General features: G+C 39.2%; 1 protein-coding gene across 3 annotated transcripts in view; it reads right to left on the bottom strand.

Annotated features, from left to right (window-relative positions):
- Positions 1-19,883, bottom strand: part of LOC122537444 (rho GTPase-activating protein 7) — a 413,295-nt gene that overhangs the window by 301,393 nt on the left and 92,019 nt on the right. Inside the window, exons 2-6 of one of the 3 annotated variants that reach the window (XM_043670601.1) lie at positions 4,801-6,351; positions 4,060-4,234; positions 3,269-3,505; positions 1,976-2,215; positions 651-844 (exon numbers count right to left, since the gene is read on the bottom strand). In XM_043670601.1, coding sequence (XP_043526536.1) covers positions 651-844; positions 1,976-2,215; positions 3,269-3,505; positions 4,060-4,234; positions 4,801-6,351 — 2,397 coding nt within the window. Of the gene's footprint in view, positions 1-650; positions 845-1,975; positions 2,216-3,268; positions 3,509-4,059; positions 4,235-4,800; positions 6,352-19,883 lie in introns of all 3 variants that reach the window. The other 2 variants (XM_043670600.1, XM_043670602.1) reach the window with 2 other exon arrangements.

Here is a 19,883-nt window from a genome sequence, read left to right on the forward strand (position 1 = left end):
GCACGGACTCAAGTCTGTCGCTTCGAGCCTGTTATCGATACTCGAAGGAATATCTCGAGCAGAACACGAACCCGGACAGTTGTCAGTCTATCCTGGACTAGCGCGCGCGGTCATTTATCGCGGTATGCGTTCGCGGTGATCGATCGCTCGCCGAGTCAATCGATGGCAACGTTGGGAACTTGAATTTGAACAAACTGCCCTTTCAAGGAACAGGAATTCGTGTTGGAAAGTTACGCGAGAGATCTCTGGTTTTCTCGATCGAGAGAAAAATCTTCGAAGATGAAAAATGGACGGAAATGAATTTCGTTTAGCATGGCCACGAGGAAATATTTTTCTACGTACTTTGAGAAATGAATTTACTTCAATGGCGTGGATGTTTTGACATTCTCGAAGTTGATTGTTCAATTCGTCAATACTCTTGCAAAGGATAGTTGCTTATTTGTGAAAAAGGAATTGTAAAATTTCTCTCTCGACTCTTTCAAACTTCAGACGACAGAATTTGAACACATGTGGCGAGGAATTTTTTCTCATGAATTACTTTAGGTTAGATCAAATATCATTGCACGATATTATATTGTACTGTTTCTACAATTTCATGTTTAATCGAACAGGATATTTGAAATAGCATAAAATTGGAGAACAGAACTTACCGGCACCGTTCCATTCGTTTTCTCCGCGTCGTTGTTCTCCAACAGGGGGGCGCTGCTGCTCTTCCCACCCATTTCCACGCTCAGAGGTTCCGGTTTCAGTTGAAGACTCGCCGCAGAAGGGGAGGACGGTGCTCTAGGAGGTGTTTCCAATAATTCCCCAGAGCTCAGCGAACTGCTCGCTGTGGTGGACAAACCTGTCGATTAGAACATTTCAGAATATTATTCATTCGTCGGAGAATTTACGGATAACACGCTCGAAACGTCGTTACTGCGAATTTTTCTTCATTTTAAAGAATCAGAAGAAGGGCTTGTCTGAGCCGTATATCTACGCTTTGAAGAAGTATGAGACGATTTCGAAATGACACGAAGAAATGAATGAGAGACAATTGGTTGTTAACTGTTCGTGGGAAATTTTCAAAGATGTTTTGATGCTTCGAGCGCATTGACAGTGATTGATAAGAGCTCGTTACGAATATTCGTTTTTCGACATGATGTTTAACCTCTGCGCTGGAATGACGTGCCACGCACGTCGAGAATTTTTTTATCCCAAAATTGCAACATTTTCTCAGTTTTAAAGTATATTTAAATGTAACCCAAGTTCATTACTTTTTAATAATTTCTATCCAGTGATGTCATACTGACAGAGGTCAAAAGAAAAAGAAAGCGACAAATTATTGGATACGGTTCGGTCACTCGTTATGGTCCGCGAACCAGTTGCCAGCGCAAGAGGTTAAGAAGAAAGGATTTGAATCCCCACTGTGTATAAACATTATACAAACTCGTATTTTGCAGCAAACAGAGTCGAAAAATTTATCACACATTCGACAAGTTCTTAGCAACTTATTGATCTTCGTGAGTTATATATATATAAACGATCGTAGTAATTTACAACGTGTTAAATAAAATTTTATGTATCTGATTTCACGTTGTATTCTACATTTTCATCAGAATTCAATCCCTGATTATCCTGATTCCTAATGGTTCAATGGTGTCAATCAATGATTCGAAAAACCTCTCATTCCTTCATTACATTTCACGCAGCGATATACCTACAATTGCAACATACTCTTTCAGTATTTCAAATCTCTCCCCCCGATCAAACGTCGCAGTTAATTGCTTCGCAAACGAACGGCACAAAAGCGGACGTTTGACGTTGAATATTGAATATTGTGGAAAATGGCGTTCGAGCCATTTGCAATTTGCATGTCCCTTGAGAAAGAAAGAGAAAGAGAAAGAGAGAGAGAGAGAGCGCGATGTTTGTTTAGTGGCACGATTAGCACGGTTCCTGCGTCCTCTTAGTCGACGTCGTCGTTAATGAAACTCACACAGAGGCAGATTGTTCGGCCGAGGGGGCTTGATCCTCGGCAGGGTGTCGTCGAGGCCGCTGCTGCTGTCCACCGCCTCCTGCGAGTATCGATCCTCGATCTCCTTCGTCTGCGTGTGCACGCTCTCGCGTTTGATCCACACGTCCTGCGAGTGTTTGTCGTTCCTCGAGTTCAGTTTCGATGGCCGCCGCCGAATCCTCTCCCAGGTCTCTTTGCGGTGGCACTTGCCGGAGGACGGGGCTGCGACCGAGAACACGAACTCTTTGATGATGCAATGAAGCCTCGGGCCTGTTTGCAGGCTTGTTTTAGGTATTTGCAGGTGTTTGGTTTAGGCACGGCAGTAGCCTAAGTGTTCAAACACTCGTTGGATACGTCATGTAGAACATGGGAATTTGGAATTTTTCAGTGGGGAATGAAAGATCGGGATTTTTTTTTTTTTTTAACGAAATTACAATTAGATTATTATTACGTAAGATGATCGAGTCCATTTGAAATAACAGGACGCGGTGGTGATGGAAAATTGGAATCGCGTGATACGCTACAGTTCTTTTTGTCGAAGCATTAATAATCTCTTGACCCACCTAGTTTGAGGTTAAGATTAATTCTAATGTAAAACTTTTCTTTTTGACTATATTTATAACATTCCATATAATTTAGTATTAAGGTAATACTACAAACGAATTTGTAATTATTAAATTGTGGGTGCGATGATATGTAAGTGAACCTCCTACTGACCTTTTTCTAATTATATTTATAATATTCCATATAATTCACTGTCGAGATAATATTACAAATGAATTTGTAGTTATTAAATTGTGGGTGTTACGAAAATATGTAAGTGATCCTCTTACTGACCTTTTTCTAATTATATTTATAATATTCCATATAATTCATATAATCGAGATAATGCTACAAAACTGAATTTTCATTGTTTCATTTAATAATTAATGATTATTTCATAATTATTTCACAATTTAGTAATTAATGAAATTGTGGATGTTATGTGGATATGTGAGTAAACCTCCTACTGATTCTTTTTATATTAATATTCCGTACACCATAGATTATTATTTCGTAATTACCAGATCGTGAATGTTTATGCAAATTCAAGTTTCCACGAACGAAAGAATGCCAAGATGTCTCGCATTTTTCAATTTCCCACAAGTGCATAAACATTCACTTTTGCTTCAACTCCATCCAAATTTCAATCACGAGACATTCGAAATTAAACGACGTTCTCGAGGAAAGTGCGCGACACGTAACCACGGTCTGAAGAAACGATAATCGACTTACGCTTAACTATCCGTCGATCGGTGCTTCTTGGAGGACTGGCGGTGCCGATTCCGCTCTCGAGCGGAGACGCTCTGTCGGTCGTATCCGGCGACAGGCTTCCGGAGGAAATCTCGTCCATGCTTTGCAGAAGATCCTGAGACGACGACGATGATCTATTGTCGTCGTCCACGGTGTCCTGCGGCGAGCCAGGGTCCAACGTGCTCTCATCTTGCAACGACTGCGAATCCATCTGCGACTCTGCTGTAGACATTCATTTACAGACGAGAATAGTAGTACGACGTTTCACTATCTGCGTCGAGATTAATACTATAATAATTAGCTTCTTGATATTGTTACAATTGACTATTAAATAGTTTCGTTATTTGATGAAAATTTCACAACTCTTGATCAAAAATCAAAAGAATTAGTGGCTCAAATGAATAAAAATATTTTTCTATTTTTTTTTTTTTTAATAAGTTTTTGCTGAAAAAATTAATACTACAGAATGTCAGATTTCATTAGACAATGTATATATCATTATATACAGGGTATAATTCACGTAACACACCTGAAATAATTTTCTAATAATTTTTGTACGTCTAATAAAAAGTTGTTGAACACAAAAACTGTATGGTTATAAGAAAGGCAAAATATATCGTATCAATTTTTTGTGCTCGTTGAAGGATTCCGAAAGTTCGTTTTTATTATTTTTAATTGGATCATGTACTTTTGTGAAACATAAACAGAAGCGGAAGTTGGTAACAACGACTCGAAACGGCAGAAAGAACGGTCGAATAAATGCGAGAGTTTACCTCGTGGTGATTCGCAATCGCTGACCCACGTGAAGCTGGAACTTCTGGAAATAGCTGGCGAAGTTTGCGTCGCCATGTCGGAACAAGCGAGCGAATCCATCGGCGGGCTGTTCGGGCAGCATGAACCAGAGCCGTTTCGGATCTTCGATAACAGGGATTGAAGAGAAATCGGTAGCTGAAAGTATTTCACTTCGTTATTCGAGAGAAGACAGATTTGATCTTGTTGCCTGCAATGTTTTATCGTTCATTTTCTCAGAAATATTATTATTATTAATAATAACAACAACAATTGGAGTTATTTAACTATTATTTAATGATAATTTTCAATTATCAAAATTAGAGAAGCTAAGAGAAAAATTCATTTCTCACAAATCCTACTCTTCTTCATTTTTTTAATTAAAATTTATACCAAGACTATTGATTTACAATTAAAGTCCTCGAATTTACGTCTCGACACAAGCAAATTGTAAATTTTATTAATTTGTATATAATTAAATAAATGTCAATTCAATAGTTAAATATTAAACGACAAACAGTAAGTACAACGATTTTGAATATTACTTGACCGTCACTAGTAATTTCAGGAACAAAAATTCTAAACAGTTTTGAGAGAATTATAATAAATAACGTTAGGAGTTACAGTTTCTTAAGAGGAAAGAAATTTCAAAGAGTCACAGTTGAGGTTGTAATTGGGAACGATTTTCTTTCAGGAAATAAGAAAGAAGATTCGCAAACACTCACCGAACCAGATCTAGAATTCTGCTCGTCCAGCATTTTCTTCACGTCCACGCTCTCCGCCCTGTCAAACTTCCCGCTGTCGACGCTTTCGATAGAATCGGCGTGCTCGTTCTCCGGTAGATCGCAGCTAACGCCCACGTCGTTGCCCCTCGATCTCGACAGTGTGAATTTCTTCAAATCCACAGGGCTAACCTGTCTCACGTCCTTGTCGGACTCTGACAACCTCTTCGCCGATATGTCCGAGCGGAGAGTCAACGGCGAGACCGCTCTCTTCTTCGTCAAATCTTTCAGACTCACCCGGCCGTTCTTCATCCGCAACGTCGTCTCGTTCCCCATGTCGTGAAGGAAGTCCTGATCCGGCAACGAGGAAACTCTGACGAGGACCACGTCGTTCTCCGCGTTCTCGTGGAAAACAGGCGCGTGTTTCTTCCAGAGAAACTTGGAAAACGGCGACTTTTTCTCCTCGGTGGGCGTGACCGGTGCCGATCTCGGCCCGGGCGAGTGATGAACCCTATCCTCGTCCAGCTCGTACTCGGGATCCATCGTCTGATCGTCGTTGCGCCGAATTCTCGCCAGCCTCGGCGCTCTTCTTCGGTTCTGGCAGGCCAAATTCACCGGGAGGCTGGTCTTTCGGTGAGCGTCGAACCGTTGCCTCGGTGGTAGCTTCGCGTTCGACTCGTCCTTAACCGCGTACCCGTCCACGACGACGAGTCGATTACTCGAGCCGATCTGCGCCCTCTCTTCATCCACCTCCTCATTGGATGTCCTCGAGCTTATCTCTACGTGTTTCTTTGGTTGGTCGCAACTGTTTGCAAGGTACTTGACGCGCGTAGCCAAGGCACTGTCCTCCTCCTCTTCGTGCTTCGACGCCAGTTTCGACGATAGACTAGAATTATTCCCCTCGAACCGCCCTCGACAGTCAACGTCTGCCGCGTCTCCACGATCTTGACGATCTTGACATCTAGCGTGTCCAACGACGAGGCGCTGCAGGTCCTCGGGCAAGCTTCCGCTCTTCGTTCGGTCGTTCGAAACGGGCCCCGAGTCTCGCGGCTCGTCGTAGTCCGAGCTCAACAGGAAGCGATCGGCTGTCTCGTCGCTGAACAACTTTCCATTTCGTCGATCACGGCTCGCGTTCCTTGGCCGGGACGATGATCGATCGGTGCTCGCCTCGCACGAGCTGCCAACGGAACTCTCGCTGTCCGATATGCCGAACTCGTTCAACAGCTCCTTGTACTGCACGACTCTGCGCCGTTCTTCCTTGTTCCTATTCTGCTCCAGCTCTCTCGTCAGCTCGTCGATCTCGTTCGCGATGATCGTGTTGAACTTCGACCAATCGCCGACGTCCTCGAGCACGTTGCAGCTCCTGCCGCCACCGACGCCGCAGTTCGGTACGCGTCTGTACGCGAAGCTTCTCGCCGGCGGTTTCACGACGGTAAGAGGATCGACGACACGCGTCACCTCCACCGGCAACGCCGTCTGCGTGGGATACCTCGGCTCGTCGGCAATGATCAGGGGAGTCGTCGGCGCCGACTCGATGATTTCGCCGATCTCTTCCTGTCGAACAGAGAGCAGAGACGCGTTATCACTCGATGGCGATCGTTTTATCTCGTTCTGGGCCTTAACTTAGTTCGTGAGATGTCGGATTAAATTCTAATTTTAAATTATATTTTATTGATGCTAATAGCAAGGGTTGCTGTTTTAACTTTCGTTTGAACGAAAAATTTTAAGTTACATACGATATCGTAAGAGTCCAAATAAATTATTATTCAAAGGTGTATTTCAACCTTTCAGTGACGTATTAAAGTTAATTTTTAGAGAAATATTTTATTTGAGATTAAATAAAATATTTCATTATAGACCTATATTTATATTTTTTTGTATCGTCAATATTCTCATTAATTTATCCATGAATTTATAACAATATTAATGCAATATATAGAATAATTTTTATATCATTTACTATAAAATTAAATGTTTATCCAATTTTAATTATTAGATGAGTTTCAATAAATAATTATTCTATATTAGGAATAATACGTTTAATTTCTCAAATAATTTCATTTGAAGTTTTAATATTTTTAATTTTATTTATAATAATAATAATAATTGGAGATTTTAAATTAATAAATTTAAAATTTTTTATCTTTTTAGAGCCTTATCTCAATTTCTTAGAAAACAATTTTTTTAACCCGATCACTACAATGTATCAAGTTCAAGGTTTCTGCACGAAATTTGTTACTCTATTCTAACAAGAATCCTTAAAAGGTTCGCGCAGGAAATAATAATTTTGGGGACCGCGATACAATTATCGACAATCCTGGGAAATATTAATGATTCCACCACGGCGAAAAAAGTGCACTAACGGTAGATAGATTCGTAAAATCATTCGTTGGAATTTTCACATTTAATCAAGCGTACTTCATTACTAGTAATCGTGTGCGACGCATTTCATTAATTACACGTTTGTATGACATTCTCAGTTTCACAGTCTTCCTGCAGAGTACGTGCAGAAACCTGTATTTAATTAGTAATTAGTAATCGAAGGAAATGATTATCCATCAGAGAACGGGGAAGCAATTTCTCCGTGATTTCGCGAGAAATTTTTAAACACCAATATATACATATACATATTTCCTTACCAGGCAAGAATCCGATCGCAGAAGCTAACTAGTAGAATGAATCTTCCATCGCCAGACGCGCGATCAACGAAGAGAAACAACGGCACTTGAACGAAAGGGAACCGTGTAATACCCGTAGCAAGAGTTGATGGGATCGGCATTGGCATTGCGAATCCTCCGAAGCTCGTTTCGCTCGATTATGCTCGAGTAAGCGTCGGAGGAACGTCCCGAACGCATCTCGAAATATATAATAGCAACGTCGAACTGAACCGTGTCAACGAAATCACAATCGAATACAGATTGGAGAAAATAATAACAGCCTATAGAGGATGTTTCTAAAATCATGATACGATAGGCCAGAACGTGTAAAAATAAATAAAGAAAAAAGAATGAAAATTTTGAAAGTATGACGCTTCGTTCTCGAGAGAATTCGAGAGTTTGGAAATTGTTTCAGGTGTGGTGTGGAATTTAATTAATTCTAGACGCGGCAGATATAGAATATATAAACAGGAAAATAGAATAAAATTCGTTTACGAGGACATGTGTGTCTACTTTTCAGAAACTTTTCACTAAACATATTCAGTCTTTTTTTGGAGTTGTAAATCAAAAAATTTTTATTCTCCGTTTTCTTATTTATGTTTGATACGTGAGATACTCTCCTATTAATTATTCTCTTCTGTCACGTCCAATTGAATTAACTAAATTCAAGTACACTCCGGATGCAGATTTTCACGAGAATTCTATCTCTTTCTTCTTGCTTATTTTTGCACGTAGAATGACACGACTTCGACAACACTCTAACAACACTCTAACAAGTATATAATTTGTCGTACTAGTGTTTATATGTATTTATCGAAAGGTTTTTTCAGCTTTCAACGGGCAACGGTCCCGTCCCATTGATAAATGTTAACGCGAGAAACGGAACTAATTTACGCGAGGTAGACAGCATTGAAATCGCGTTCGACGCGCGTGTTAAACGGTTCGTAATGAAGCGGTCATAACGCCAACTGCAATGACACGAGTACATGAACGTATGTATACCTCTTATTGCCCGATGCTCGAGGAAAAACCGAAGTTAGGAGACCGTTCGTCTTTTTCCATTATTCTCGGGTGACGTTGCCTCACGGCTGGCCATAGAAAGTGATGCTGCCTCTAATTTATGGGCCGATCATCGCCGTGGACGAGGGTCAATTAACCTCGATCACCGGTTTAGAAACCTGTTCAGTTTGTACGACACTTGTTTGACTTTTCTATCCGTTCGACTGCCGCTGATCTTACTACGGACGCGTTTCGCCAATCCGGTAGTGTTGTTTGTCACCACGCGGACGTATAATGGATTTGTGATTTCGAATAGTTGAGAAAACGTTACGCAAGCGATAATAACTCGACTTCCGGGAAGGTAGAATTTAATTCCTGTGTCCGCCTCGCGTATCGCAAAAACATGAAATTCGCATGTAATTATAAAAAAATATTTATCGCGTTTTTTCAATCGGTCTCGTTCTCTGACTTTTGCTTTCAAAAACTCAGTCTATTTCCCTTACTCGTATTGAGAATTATATGTATGCTAATTGATCTCAGATTGTAGACGATACAGACAAATTCGTAAAAGAGACTCTCAATTTGAATAAATTTCCTCGTGCTTTATTTTTCTATTATGCTGTGAAATGTGCTTTCTGCACTTGTCCATTGAGGATTATATATATATATATTGCTTTAGTGTGTACGATGCTTTACGAGTGTTGGCTTCACTGTTTCCGAAGTGACAAAAATGACCTACTCGGGTTCAAAATTCAGGACGCAACCTATTCACCTGTAATTAAACATTTTGGTACGGCTTTCTCTTTGACAGATTGTCAAAACTCTCAATTTTTCATCGCGGTGCGAACGAGCCTGAGCTTCCATCCATCAAAAACTTTCGAACTGCCAAACGATCTACGGTGAAACACACCGTAGAGAAGTCGGTAACGAAACCGAATAAAAACAAGAAAAATCCCCCTTTATTTCAAGCTCATCAATCATTAACCGTACACGCTTGCAGCGTTAGATCCACGTTGCAGCAATTTTAGAGCTGTGTACAAGTGTCGGATCCGGTTGTTTTTCCCATCGATTTCTCTTTTCCGTACGATAACATTTTCATTTCACGTCGTATCAATCGTCCGGTGTTGTCTTTAGGCGAACGTACGTGCGTTTACCTAACCCCTTCAGCGAAACAACCGTACGTTTACGGAGCGAATAGAATACGAATTCATTTATTGGCATTTATAGGATCTACAACCTCTTTTGTCTACCAGTTTTCAGAAGAAAATTGCATTTGACGTTTTATGGTCAATAGCGAAGAATCGAAGAGTATAACGAATCCTTACTTAAAATAGTGGTTCGCAATTTTCTTGGCCGTGTGACAAACTGCTCCAAAAGTGAATTTTTGACGTGGAGAACGTCTTAAAAGACTCCTTTAATTAGGGAGCAGTTGATGGCATAGAAATGCAAAAAATTTATTGTTAATGACTCATTCTCGAATTGTCCTCCTGTTGGACGTGAATTTAGAAGATTTTCATTCATTTCTCACTGCTCACAATTCCGAAAACAGTCCACGAATCGATCAAAGTTTCCGCCAGGAAATTCGAGGACCAACTCGACCTTGTGAAAACACGTTCGACAGCGATCGCCAACGAAGGAAAGAACCGCGTCACGTATCGAAGCGATCTATCAAATAAGCTCGGCCGTTAATGAAAAGCTTGATTAAATCTACTCGCGGCTAGGTGGAATTGCGATTCCGCGCCTGAGATACGCGGCATCTGTCATTAATCAAACGGGCGAATAGTCATTGATGCACGCGTTTCCTTTTAAAGAGACCCTTCGAACGCGTCGGCACCACTCGCGGACCCATCGAACACCAGATGAAACTGAAAAATTGCCTCCGTCCCGTTCCAATCGTCTTCGCGTCTTTCATTTTTCTTTTTTTTTTCTTTTTTTTTTTTTTATCTTGCTGCCAGCACAAGGGGCTGTTGGCGCAAGAATATTAAATAATCATGGTCTGAATTCCTAGTTGGACATTCTTTTGACTGTTTTCATTTAACTGTTTACTAAATCAGAGCTCGCGGGCGATTTTGCTAAATGCAAAAATCTAGATTCCATTTTATCCGTAATTCGTGCTTGAGTAGTATTTTTTTCATAAACAAATGTCCAAGAATTGATTTATTGACATTTAACTTGAAGAAACTTATAGAAAAATACATTTTAAATGTTAATTGTTTAAACGAAAAGCTTTTTTGCAAGATGGTATACAACATTGAATTCGTTACTAAGAAAACACTAATTTCAATCAATTTAGATGAAAATTATCTTCATTAATTCCCGACATATTTGACAAAATATGCTTCCCGCACTTCCAACTTTGAGGGTAGTTTTCACCCCTTTAACATCGATGAAAAAAAATTATGCCAAATTTTTACATATGGAATCTCGACATTTATCGAACGCGAAGTAAAGTATTCTCTACAAGTAAAAATTATCACTCTCGATTAGACAAGACCAGCTCACAGTTCACACTAATCCCTGTAAAATTAAGTACACTTTGGAATACCCAGAAGCCAAAATCGACAGTACAGCCATGAATAAGTCTCAACAAGAGACTTTTATACTTCATTCCGTCACGAGAATAACCTCGTCTCGTTTCGTAGCTTCTTTCAGCCTCTTTAGGGCTCGAAATTATCTCGAACTAACTGTAAATTCAATTTGCACGAGGTTACGATCGACGGGCAGGTTGATTCAATGGCGCTATCGCGCGACGGTATCGATTGCAATCCCCGCTGCGAGGATCGACACCACTTCAACGTCCAGAGAGAGAGAGAGAGAGAGATCTCGAGAGATCTCGGCCGGTTTGCTCGAATCAATCATGCCACCTCGCGGATGGATTTCGTTCGTCCGTTGTTCGTAACGAAATTGCCTCGTTCTTGCGTCCGACGGATGGAATTCCATTAATACGGCGGAAATTTCTTGGAAATTTAGTCTCCTCGTTTAAAACTTGAAGCGACTCGAGAACTTACTCTGCTCAATTAAATTTCTTCGAAATTTCATCTTTCGTCCCGTTTCTCTAAACACCGAGTCGTTAGAACTCGCGCAAACAGCGAGCAAGCTCAAGAATCTGTCAAAAGTGGAAACTCGAAATTTCACTTGCGATATCAGTCGATTTCGAATCGATAGCGTTTTGTCCGATTTGACTTGTTTACTCTCCTCCTTGTAGATTTCATCTCTTCGAATTGGCACGGCTTTACAAAAATTCGAGAAAATCAAAATCGTGGAAATATTTCTGTCTCTCGGTATATAATACAATTCTTTTTGTACCATCTGGTCAAAAATAAGTTTTGCTGTAATATCCAACAAACGAAGATCAAAATTTTTGTGATAAATAAAGCCAACGAATCTTTGTATACTATAAATGAATAAAAAAACATTGATCTATATTTTAATAGTCAGTCAGTATATTTAGGTATTGCGTTAGATAGATAATCAATAATTAAAACATCTGAAATTAAATAAATAGGGAAATATAATAATCGTTACTAAATCATAATAAATTTTTACATTTATAACAATTTATAATGTTAATAATCTTGAAAAAAAAAATCCGAAACCCGTCGTTTTGATCATTAAATCGCTAGATTTAATTTTATTACACGATTTCCATGTCAAAAATTTCAAATAAACGTCAGGCGAACGGATACATTTCGCTCAACGAGAGAATAGATAATTTCGCGAAACACAAGATGAAAAATTCAACGAATTGGTTTCACTAAATGCCCAAACAAACGTAGCGTCCAAATAAACGCGATAAAATTTCTCTCATAATTTCCAAGGATAATCGCGGTGTCGTCACGAGCACGAACGATGGCTGTTCCAGAACGAGCGTTTTCAGCGAACGCATCGGAGATGCGAATTAGCGGCCTTTAAACGGTAGAATGATAGATACATTGGAGTACAGATTAGTCACCGATAAGAATCCGATGGACAACGCCGCGTGATAGTTATATTCCCGTTGTCCCGCGTTAAGTCAGCTGCTGGCTTCGGGCGCACAATGCAACACCCGTGTCAGGACAATGGGAAGCTCGTGCTCGATGATTAATCGCCAGGCTGGTTATAATAACCGGCAAACCCGCGGCCGGGACAAGTAACTAGGGTTTTATTGCGATAGGATCGAAAGCCGAGGTGGAGGCATCATCGCCACGGAACGAGAGACGTTCCACGGGCCAATATTCGTAATTAAATGCACTGTTTGTTCGTTTCTTCGTTTCCCACTCTGTGATTTTTATTTTCTCTTTCTTTTCTCGCAACGTGCATTCTGCATTCTCTCTACTTGAAACGTAAACGATCATTATTTATCGACGAGTTTCGGATTTAAGATGTGTAGCAATGTAAGGTGCAGTTCTGATAATTTTGTATTTAATTTTTTAGAAATAAATATTCAGCGTTACAACGCTGCTTGCTAAAAAAGATTTGAAATTTCTCGCAGGAAAATAAATTTCTACAAAAGTCAAGTGGTTTAATGATTATTTTTCTTTTCACAGTAGCTCAAACGAAAAAAGAAGAAAGAAAAATACGTGATGTCCAAATTTGCGCAATCTCATCTGCAATTTTAATGTACCAAGCAATGTATATATTCAATATTTAATATTTATTTAATATATTATTCATATACTGATCTTTTTCTAGACTCGCAATTTTCCTCTGCCGAGCAACGTATATATTTAATACTTCATGCAACATTTAATATATTTATATGTTTGTTTAAATATTTCTTTTTAAATATTTAAAAAAATATTTTATATAAATATAAATTTCTTTTAAATATTTAATACATTTACTTAATATTGAATAATACTATTCAATATTTCGTATAATATTTAACTGAAAGTGTTTCACGACTTCGTACGCGCAAAGAGACTGCTATTCTTTCACCGGGAGTCATTGTCACCGCAATTAAGGCGAATGACCACCTAGCGCAAGAAAATTCCGCGGACGTTTCTCCGATCGCTTCGGTTATATCCATGCAATCTCCGAGCAGGAAGAAAACGATCGCTAAAAGCGCGCGAGCCGAGCTTTCACATAAATAGCAGCTTGATAAATGCCGCGGCCGCGTTACGGACGGAGAATATTAGAATGGAATCGCGATGCCGATTGTAGGCGTGCATCTGGTTGAGATTAAATGCAATCCCAATCAAGACGATTCACAAGCACTTCCGTGTCAGACGATGGAAATATCGCGATCACTTTACGACCGACTTTCCTTTAATTGTCTTTCGCAATCAACCGCTCCAATTGAACGCTCGAACCTGAGGTTTTACACCAATCCATCTTCAAATTTCAATAACTGTAACTATCGAATACTTTTACAAAACACTGAGAATTTCGGTACAATGATTCTCCGATTTATTTATTTATTCAATTTTGCATCCCACTGCTAGTTGAAATGATATTTATGTCTCTTGGACATTGGTTTCGCCGAAGGAATTTAAATCGAAGGATAACGAAGATCTCTTGGAAATTTTGCTACACAATTTTTTAGGATTGCGTAAGTATTTTACCAGGGCGAATGATAGTTCTGAAATGGCGGAACGTATCTAAAATGATCGAAGCTGACTATGTCGAAGGATATAAATTTTAGAGTGAAATGCCACAGGGTTTGCTTCAATGCCCCCATCGAACAATGGTAAATAAATTTATCCCGTTCTCGCGAACGACAAATGTGAGAGAAGTGAAATGGAAAGTCTCTTCTATTTAACCGGGGAAAGTGCAAACATTGAGATAATACACAAACGAAATTACGGCCAATTACACGTATACGAAGGCAGCGTTGTGAATCGTTCGATGTTCGAATCATTCTCTCCGAACCATTTTAGTCTTCCTCTTATTCTTTATTGAACAAAATTACTGCTATAGTATTTCCTTCTCTTTCTTCTTTCCTCCCTTATATTCTTCTCGGTACCTATTTCCCTTTCGTCCTTTGTTCTTTCTCTACTTTTCTCTACCCTTCGTTCTTTTTTTCTTATTTGTCTTCTCCCTTTTTCTATTCTTTATTCTTCCTCTTCCGTTCTTCTTCATTACTACGGGTCTTTGTACAATTTCATATTTTTATATGTCAAGACACTCTGGATATTTTCTTTTCGTACACTTTCAAACAGTTCACATTTACGGTTTATTCATTGTCTTCCTTCTTAATTTCATATTTTTACGAGTTAGATATTTCTAGATCTCTAGATATTTCATCTCTGTACACTTTCGAATATCTCACGTCCGCAATCTTTCACTATCTTCTTTATCTCCTTTATCATTCTTTCTTAATTTCATATTTTTGCAAATTAAGATACTTTAGGTATTCTATATATTTTTGTACACTTTCAAATATCCCACATCCACTATCTATTTACTATCTTTTTTCTCTCCTTTGTCACTTTTTATTCCTCCCCTCTCTTCCTGTTTTCAATCTTCGATGATATTCACAAAGTCAGTCAAAATGATTCGAGTCCATTCTCAACATCCACAGTGTTTCACCGCCGGTTAAAGGCGAACAGTGGGAAAGGGACGGGATAGCCAACTCTCTTCAGTTATTAAGTCACAATTGCAATTGTGATTGATAACGACGAAACTTTTAAACGCACGCCATTGTCCCGATCGTTATTAGCGACCACGGCACAGCTCGTACATCACCGTGTATTGCTCGTACTCACGACTCGCGCGATTTTTTTCTCCCCTCGCCCCTCCTCCAATCCCTTTTGTGCGCTTGTGTGTATTTCCGCCTTTAGCCGAGCGCAAATAGAGATATCTAGGCATGCTGCCATTACAGGAGACGCCTACAAAGTCGAATGGTGTTGCGAAACGGCAATATCTTAACCTCTCTCGAAGAATATTGGCTCACCTATGCCCATTAACATAAGTGTTATTTAACACGCTCGCGCTGGGAAATGCGTGCCAATGATCCGACGTTGTACAACGTCGTGGATTAACGATATACACGGTGTTCGGTTGTACCGAAGGTACAACCAAGGAATAGGTGCGACAGAACTCCTGCGTTTTGCAACAGTAATCTCGCCGCGTGGCGAGTCAAACTCGCTGGCGCAGAAAATTGCGGATAAATCGTCTGTCTTGAATTTCGTAAATTTAGGATTTAATAGCAGAAGTATCAAAACGATATGACTTCAAGATTTAGAGAAATTATTTTTTACAACGACTGACAAAGTACGAGTACTTGATACTGACTTTTCCTTAGACAGAGATTGATGATTATTTAAGACAGAGGTATATTTAATGATTGAAATTTTGATGATTTATACGCAGAATTAGGCATTAGAGATCAATGTTCAACCTTAATGCAATAATACAAGACAGTATACATTGCCATCTAGTGAAATTCGAAAATTTGAAGAAACATCCGTGTCTAATTTCTCTAGCGAAATAATCGACCTAAAAATGAGAAAAACCGCTCGGTTCGGTAACAAAGTTTTCCTAAATTTAAATTTAAATTTTGAACTGAATCCAAGACGAACAGAGATCAGTCCGCTGATGTAATTAACGGAACCTTCGAGCCGCTAAGTTCCGAAAGCCAACAAACAGAAACTCGCCAGTTATTAGGGGTACCAATATGTAACGTCGTTTCTTGACACTGTACAAAATTTTATTTCATTTGAGAGTACGCTACAGCTTCAATCTATAATATAACTTAACAATAAGCACACTAAATGTCAATACATTTAACTAGAATATAGGTTATGTTGTAATAAGTTAAATTATTACCACCAGATAGCAATGTTTATCAAATTCAAAGAAAACGACGTTGCTTGTGGTCACTGAGAGACTGAATGACGTAAAACAAAAGAAATAACTTTTACAAACACGTGTTTCTTTACACACGAAATTTTTTACTATTTTATTTGGAAATATGATTAATGGATTTTTTTTCAGTGTTATATATGTGAAAAACAATATCCCTCAAATGACTTTTTCAAACCCTTTAGTTTTTCAGTGGCCACCGGCAAGAATACACCACGGCGGGAATTCTATTTCACGGTGAAATTTGCTGCAAGGAGAGCACGATGTCATCAAGTCGTCGGCCGACCGATTCGAGTAACGCAGAAACGAATTAATTAGAGGCCTCGACGACGAGTACGACAAGACCGCGCAGTGACCTTTCGATGTCTACACACCGAGGATTTCACCGTGTGTCGTGCCGAATCGCGGCCTCCTTTAACTCGCCACAAGCGACTTCGGCATGCGACGAAGAAAAATTAATAAAGAAACGCTCGGGAGACGCTCGTTAGAAGAAGAGGAATCCGGTCGTGAAGAGCTCGCCCGTGCACGAGAAACCGCATCAAAGTCACCAATATACAACGTCGACCAGTCCATTAGAGTTTTTATTAATGTCCACCGGTGTACGGAGAGACAGCGCGACCGCTAACGACACGGATCCTTCGCCGGATCGTTCGGCTTCACTTTGCCGCGAAATTTTCCCAGCGGTCGTCGTACAGAGATGGACAAAAGTAGTTTCGCGCACGCGAAAAGTTATCTGTACTTTAAACTCGCTGTAACTTCGCAGAAAAGTTGGCCTCGTCAGTTTCTTTCAGAGGTGTTTTTTTTTTTTTTTTTTTTGCCATTTTTCCATTTGTTCAGCAATACAAGAAATACTTTCTCGTTCGCGAACGCTCAAACGTTACCTCCGAGAAACGTTAAAAAATTATTTCCGCGATTTAAAATCAGTCACGATCTCGAGGATCGGAGGAGTCTCTTAAAACTCGTGCACGATTCTTTCTCGTCGAATTTCATTGAAGTTCGAACTAAGGTTAAATGGCAAGACGTTAGGACTTCTTGAATCTTTGCCGTTTAATTAACTCGAGATTCAATAAAGAGGCAAGGAAAAGACATCGTACGACAAGTTTCAAGAAGTTGGTGTAAAGACTTCAGCCTTCAAAATTATGGCTTCGAGATTAGGTAGTAGTAGTTGGAGGAATTTCTCTGCGATTTTATAGAAGTGTTTCGAAATTTTTACGAAATTTTCTACGATGTAAAAACATTTTTCTAAAAAAAGAAGGGACAGTTTGAAATATCGATAATTCTTCATCGAGTGTGCGAGTACTTTTGTCTATTTCTGTACACTTGAAGCGATGAAGAGGTGGGGGGGAGGGGGGGGGGAGAGAAAAGGAAAGAAGAAAATAGAAAGAGCGTTTCCAATAGGAGAAAATAGGATTTTTCAATGCGACACCTGCGTACACCGGCAATTAGCGCAATTTATTTACTTTCACAGGTTAATTTAGCACCTTCGTTAGAATGTTTGTCAAACGGCATGGAAACGTTCGTATTGTCGTTAATGCGCGGTTTACTCATGGTGTTTTCCTTCGATACACGACGTGTGTACGTGTTCGTTACGATTTGTCGAACAGAAACCTGTAATCGGATGTCTCGCGTCGATTTAATCGATTTAATGCCGGTGAAAAGTTGTTTCTAATAGATTTACAATCAAAGGGGCTCTTACAATCAAATTATTATTAGCTGAGAAGCAAGTTCGTCGCACGAGTACTCGAAATATGTCTGTATTCTTTGAAATCAACGAAATTTCACTGCTACTTTCTTCGAACTTCCTCCAATCTCCTTGGTTAACACTATTCTCTTGCGAAGAATACAAAACGTTCCCTCGAGAGGATCACAACAGCACAAAATTCGTCTGTCCATCACGTGCAAGCATCGATGGAATCGATCATCAAAATTCAAAGCTGGTAAAACAAGTCTCAATAGCGATGGTCTTCCGTCCCGAGAGACCGAATCACGTCCCAGTTTCGAGAAACGATCGCATACGAGCCGCACGATCGTTCTGTGTACGTCTGTGAAGGGGAAGAGAAAAAAAAATGGACATTCTTAATTGAAACGTACGTACGGTTCGTTGCGTGATCGACGAGAATCGGTCGTCATCCTTTGGTGAAAGTATAATGAAAATATCATTTTCTCGCGTAAGAACTCGATCGGGAGGCCGATCATTGGCAATATGTAGCACACGTGCAACAACACGGCCGCGGTGAAATCATTTTTCAGTAGCTGATGGAAATTTAATGGACGTTTTCTTGCCGGTTTGTACGATTGAGTCGTCACGCAATGATTCTGCTAGGGGGACGAGCGAATTTAGCCGATAATTTATGCGCCGTTATAAATCTTCTAACATTCAATCATCGAGATGATTAATGTTCTGTTAAGTCGGCGATTACTATCATTCGTATTTTTTGGCTCGGGTAGTTTTTCTTTCACCACGTTTTCGCTGCCAGGCTTCTCTGATCGTGATAGAAATTGGTAGATATTGAAATTTTATTATATTATATATTAAATATCCGATCATGTTAGATCATTGTAGAAAGAAATATTCATTACTCTATACCGAGGGGAAAATTGTAGAAAATATTATTTCTGATAATAAAATGCGGTGATAATTATTGATAATTATTAATGATTATTTAAAATTATTGACAATATTAATTACGAAATTACACGGAGGAGAATTATTTTCTCAAGTATTCACAGCAAATATAAAATGCTCAAGGGACTCGATACTTTTATATGACGAATGGTAACAAAGTAGTCCCTATTTTTGACATACCTATAAATACATATTTCATCCCGTAAAGAAAAATCATTCGATTTCCTTCTGTTTGGCGCAGAAAAGGAGCAAATTACAAAAAAGGCGCGACAATTACCGTACGGATGGGGAATTACAAAACCATTATAGAATCGAATAAATTACAGGTTGCAGAATCACAAATTCATCATGAGGCCAGGTAAAATAACAGGTGGTATTATAATGGATCGAAATCGGACAACTTGGCACCAGATGGTCTGGGATCTTTAAAGATGAGAGATCCTCACGGATGATTCTACCCTTCAGAGTTTTGCTTCACGTTACAATATTTTTCATCGCGAAATATTCAATTCGTTCTACTTCTTCGGAAACGTAAATCCATTTATGCGTTATTTCTCCCAATCATCTAAAATTGAACAGCATTCAAAGTGAATGCTAAAATGTTGAAAAAAAACTACCACCGCTATTAATTTTTTTAAAACACACTTTTTTATCTATTTAAACCAGCGGAGATCGTAGTATCTTCTCTCAAATCGAATGACCGCCAAGTCATAATTCTTATATCTAATTTTTAGCTATTTGCCATTGTTTCAACAAGTTTATAACATATAATTTCGTAAATAATTTGCAATTTGCAATTGTTTATTAATTTAATTGTTTTAAATTTTAATTAATCAATTTACAATTTAACTGATGTCACAAACGAACGTTTCAATATATGAAATAATTTCTCATCCATATAGATTCTGCAACAAGAGATACTAAGCATCACTGACAAATCGAATGTCTCGAAGGAAATCCGAAACTCAAGAAGCCAAACCATCGATTCTCCCACGATCTCTATGTATTCAAGATTATAT

The sequence above is a fragment of the Frieseomelitta varia genome, unplaced genomic scaffold (assembly GCF_011392965.1).
Source record: "Frieseomelitta varia isolate USP_RPSP 00005682 unplaced genomic scaffold, Fvar_1.2 scaffold_909, whole genome shotgun sequence".
Classification (NCBI taxonomy): domain Eukaryota; kingdom Metazoa; phylum Arthropoda; class Insecta; order Hymenoptera; family Apidae; genus Frieseomelitta; species Frieseomelitta varia.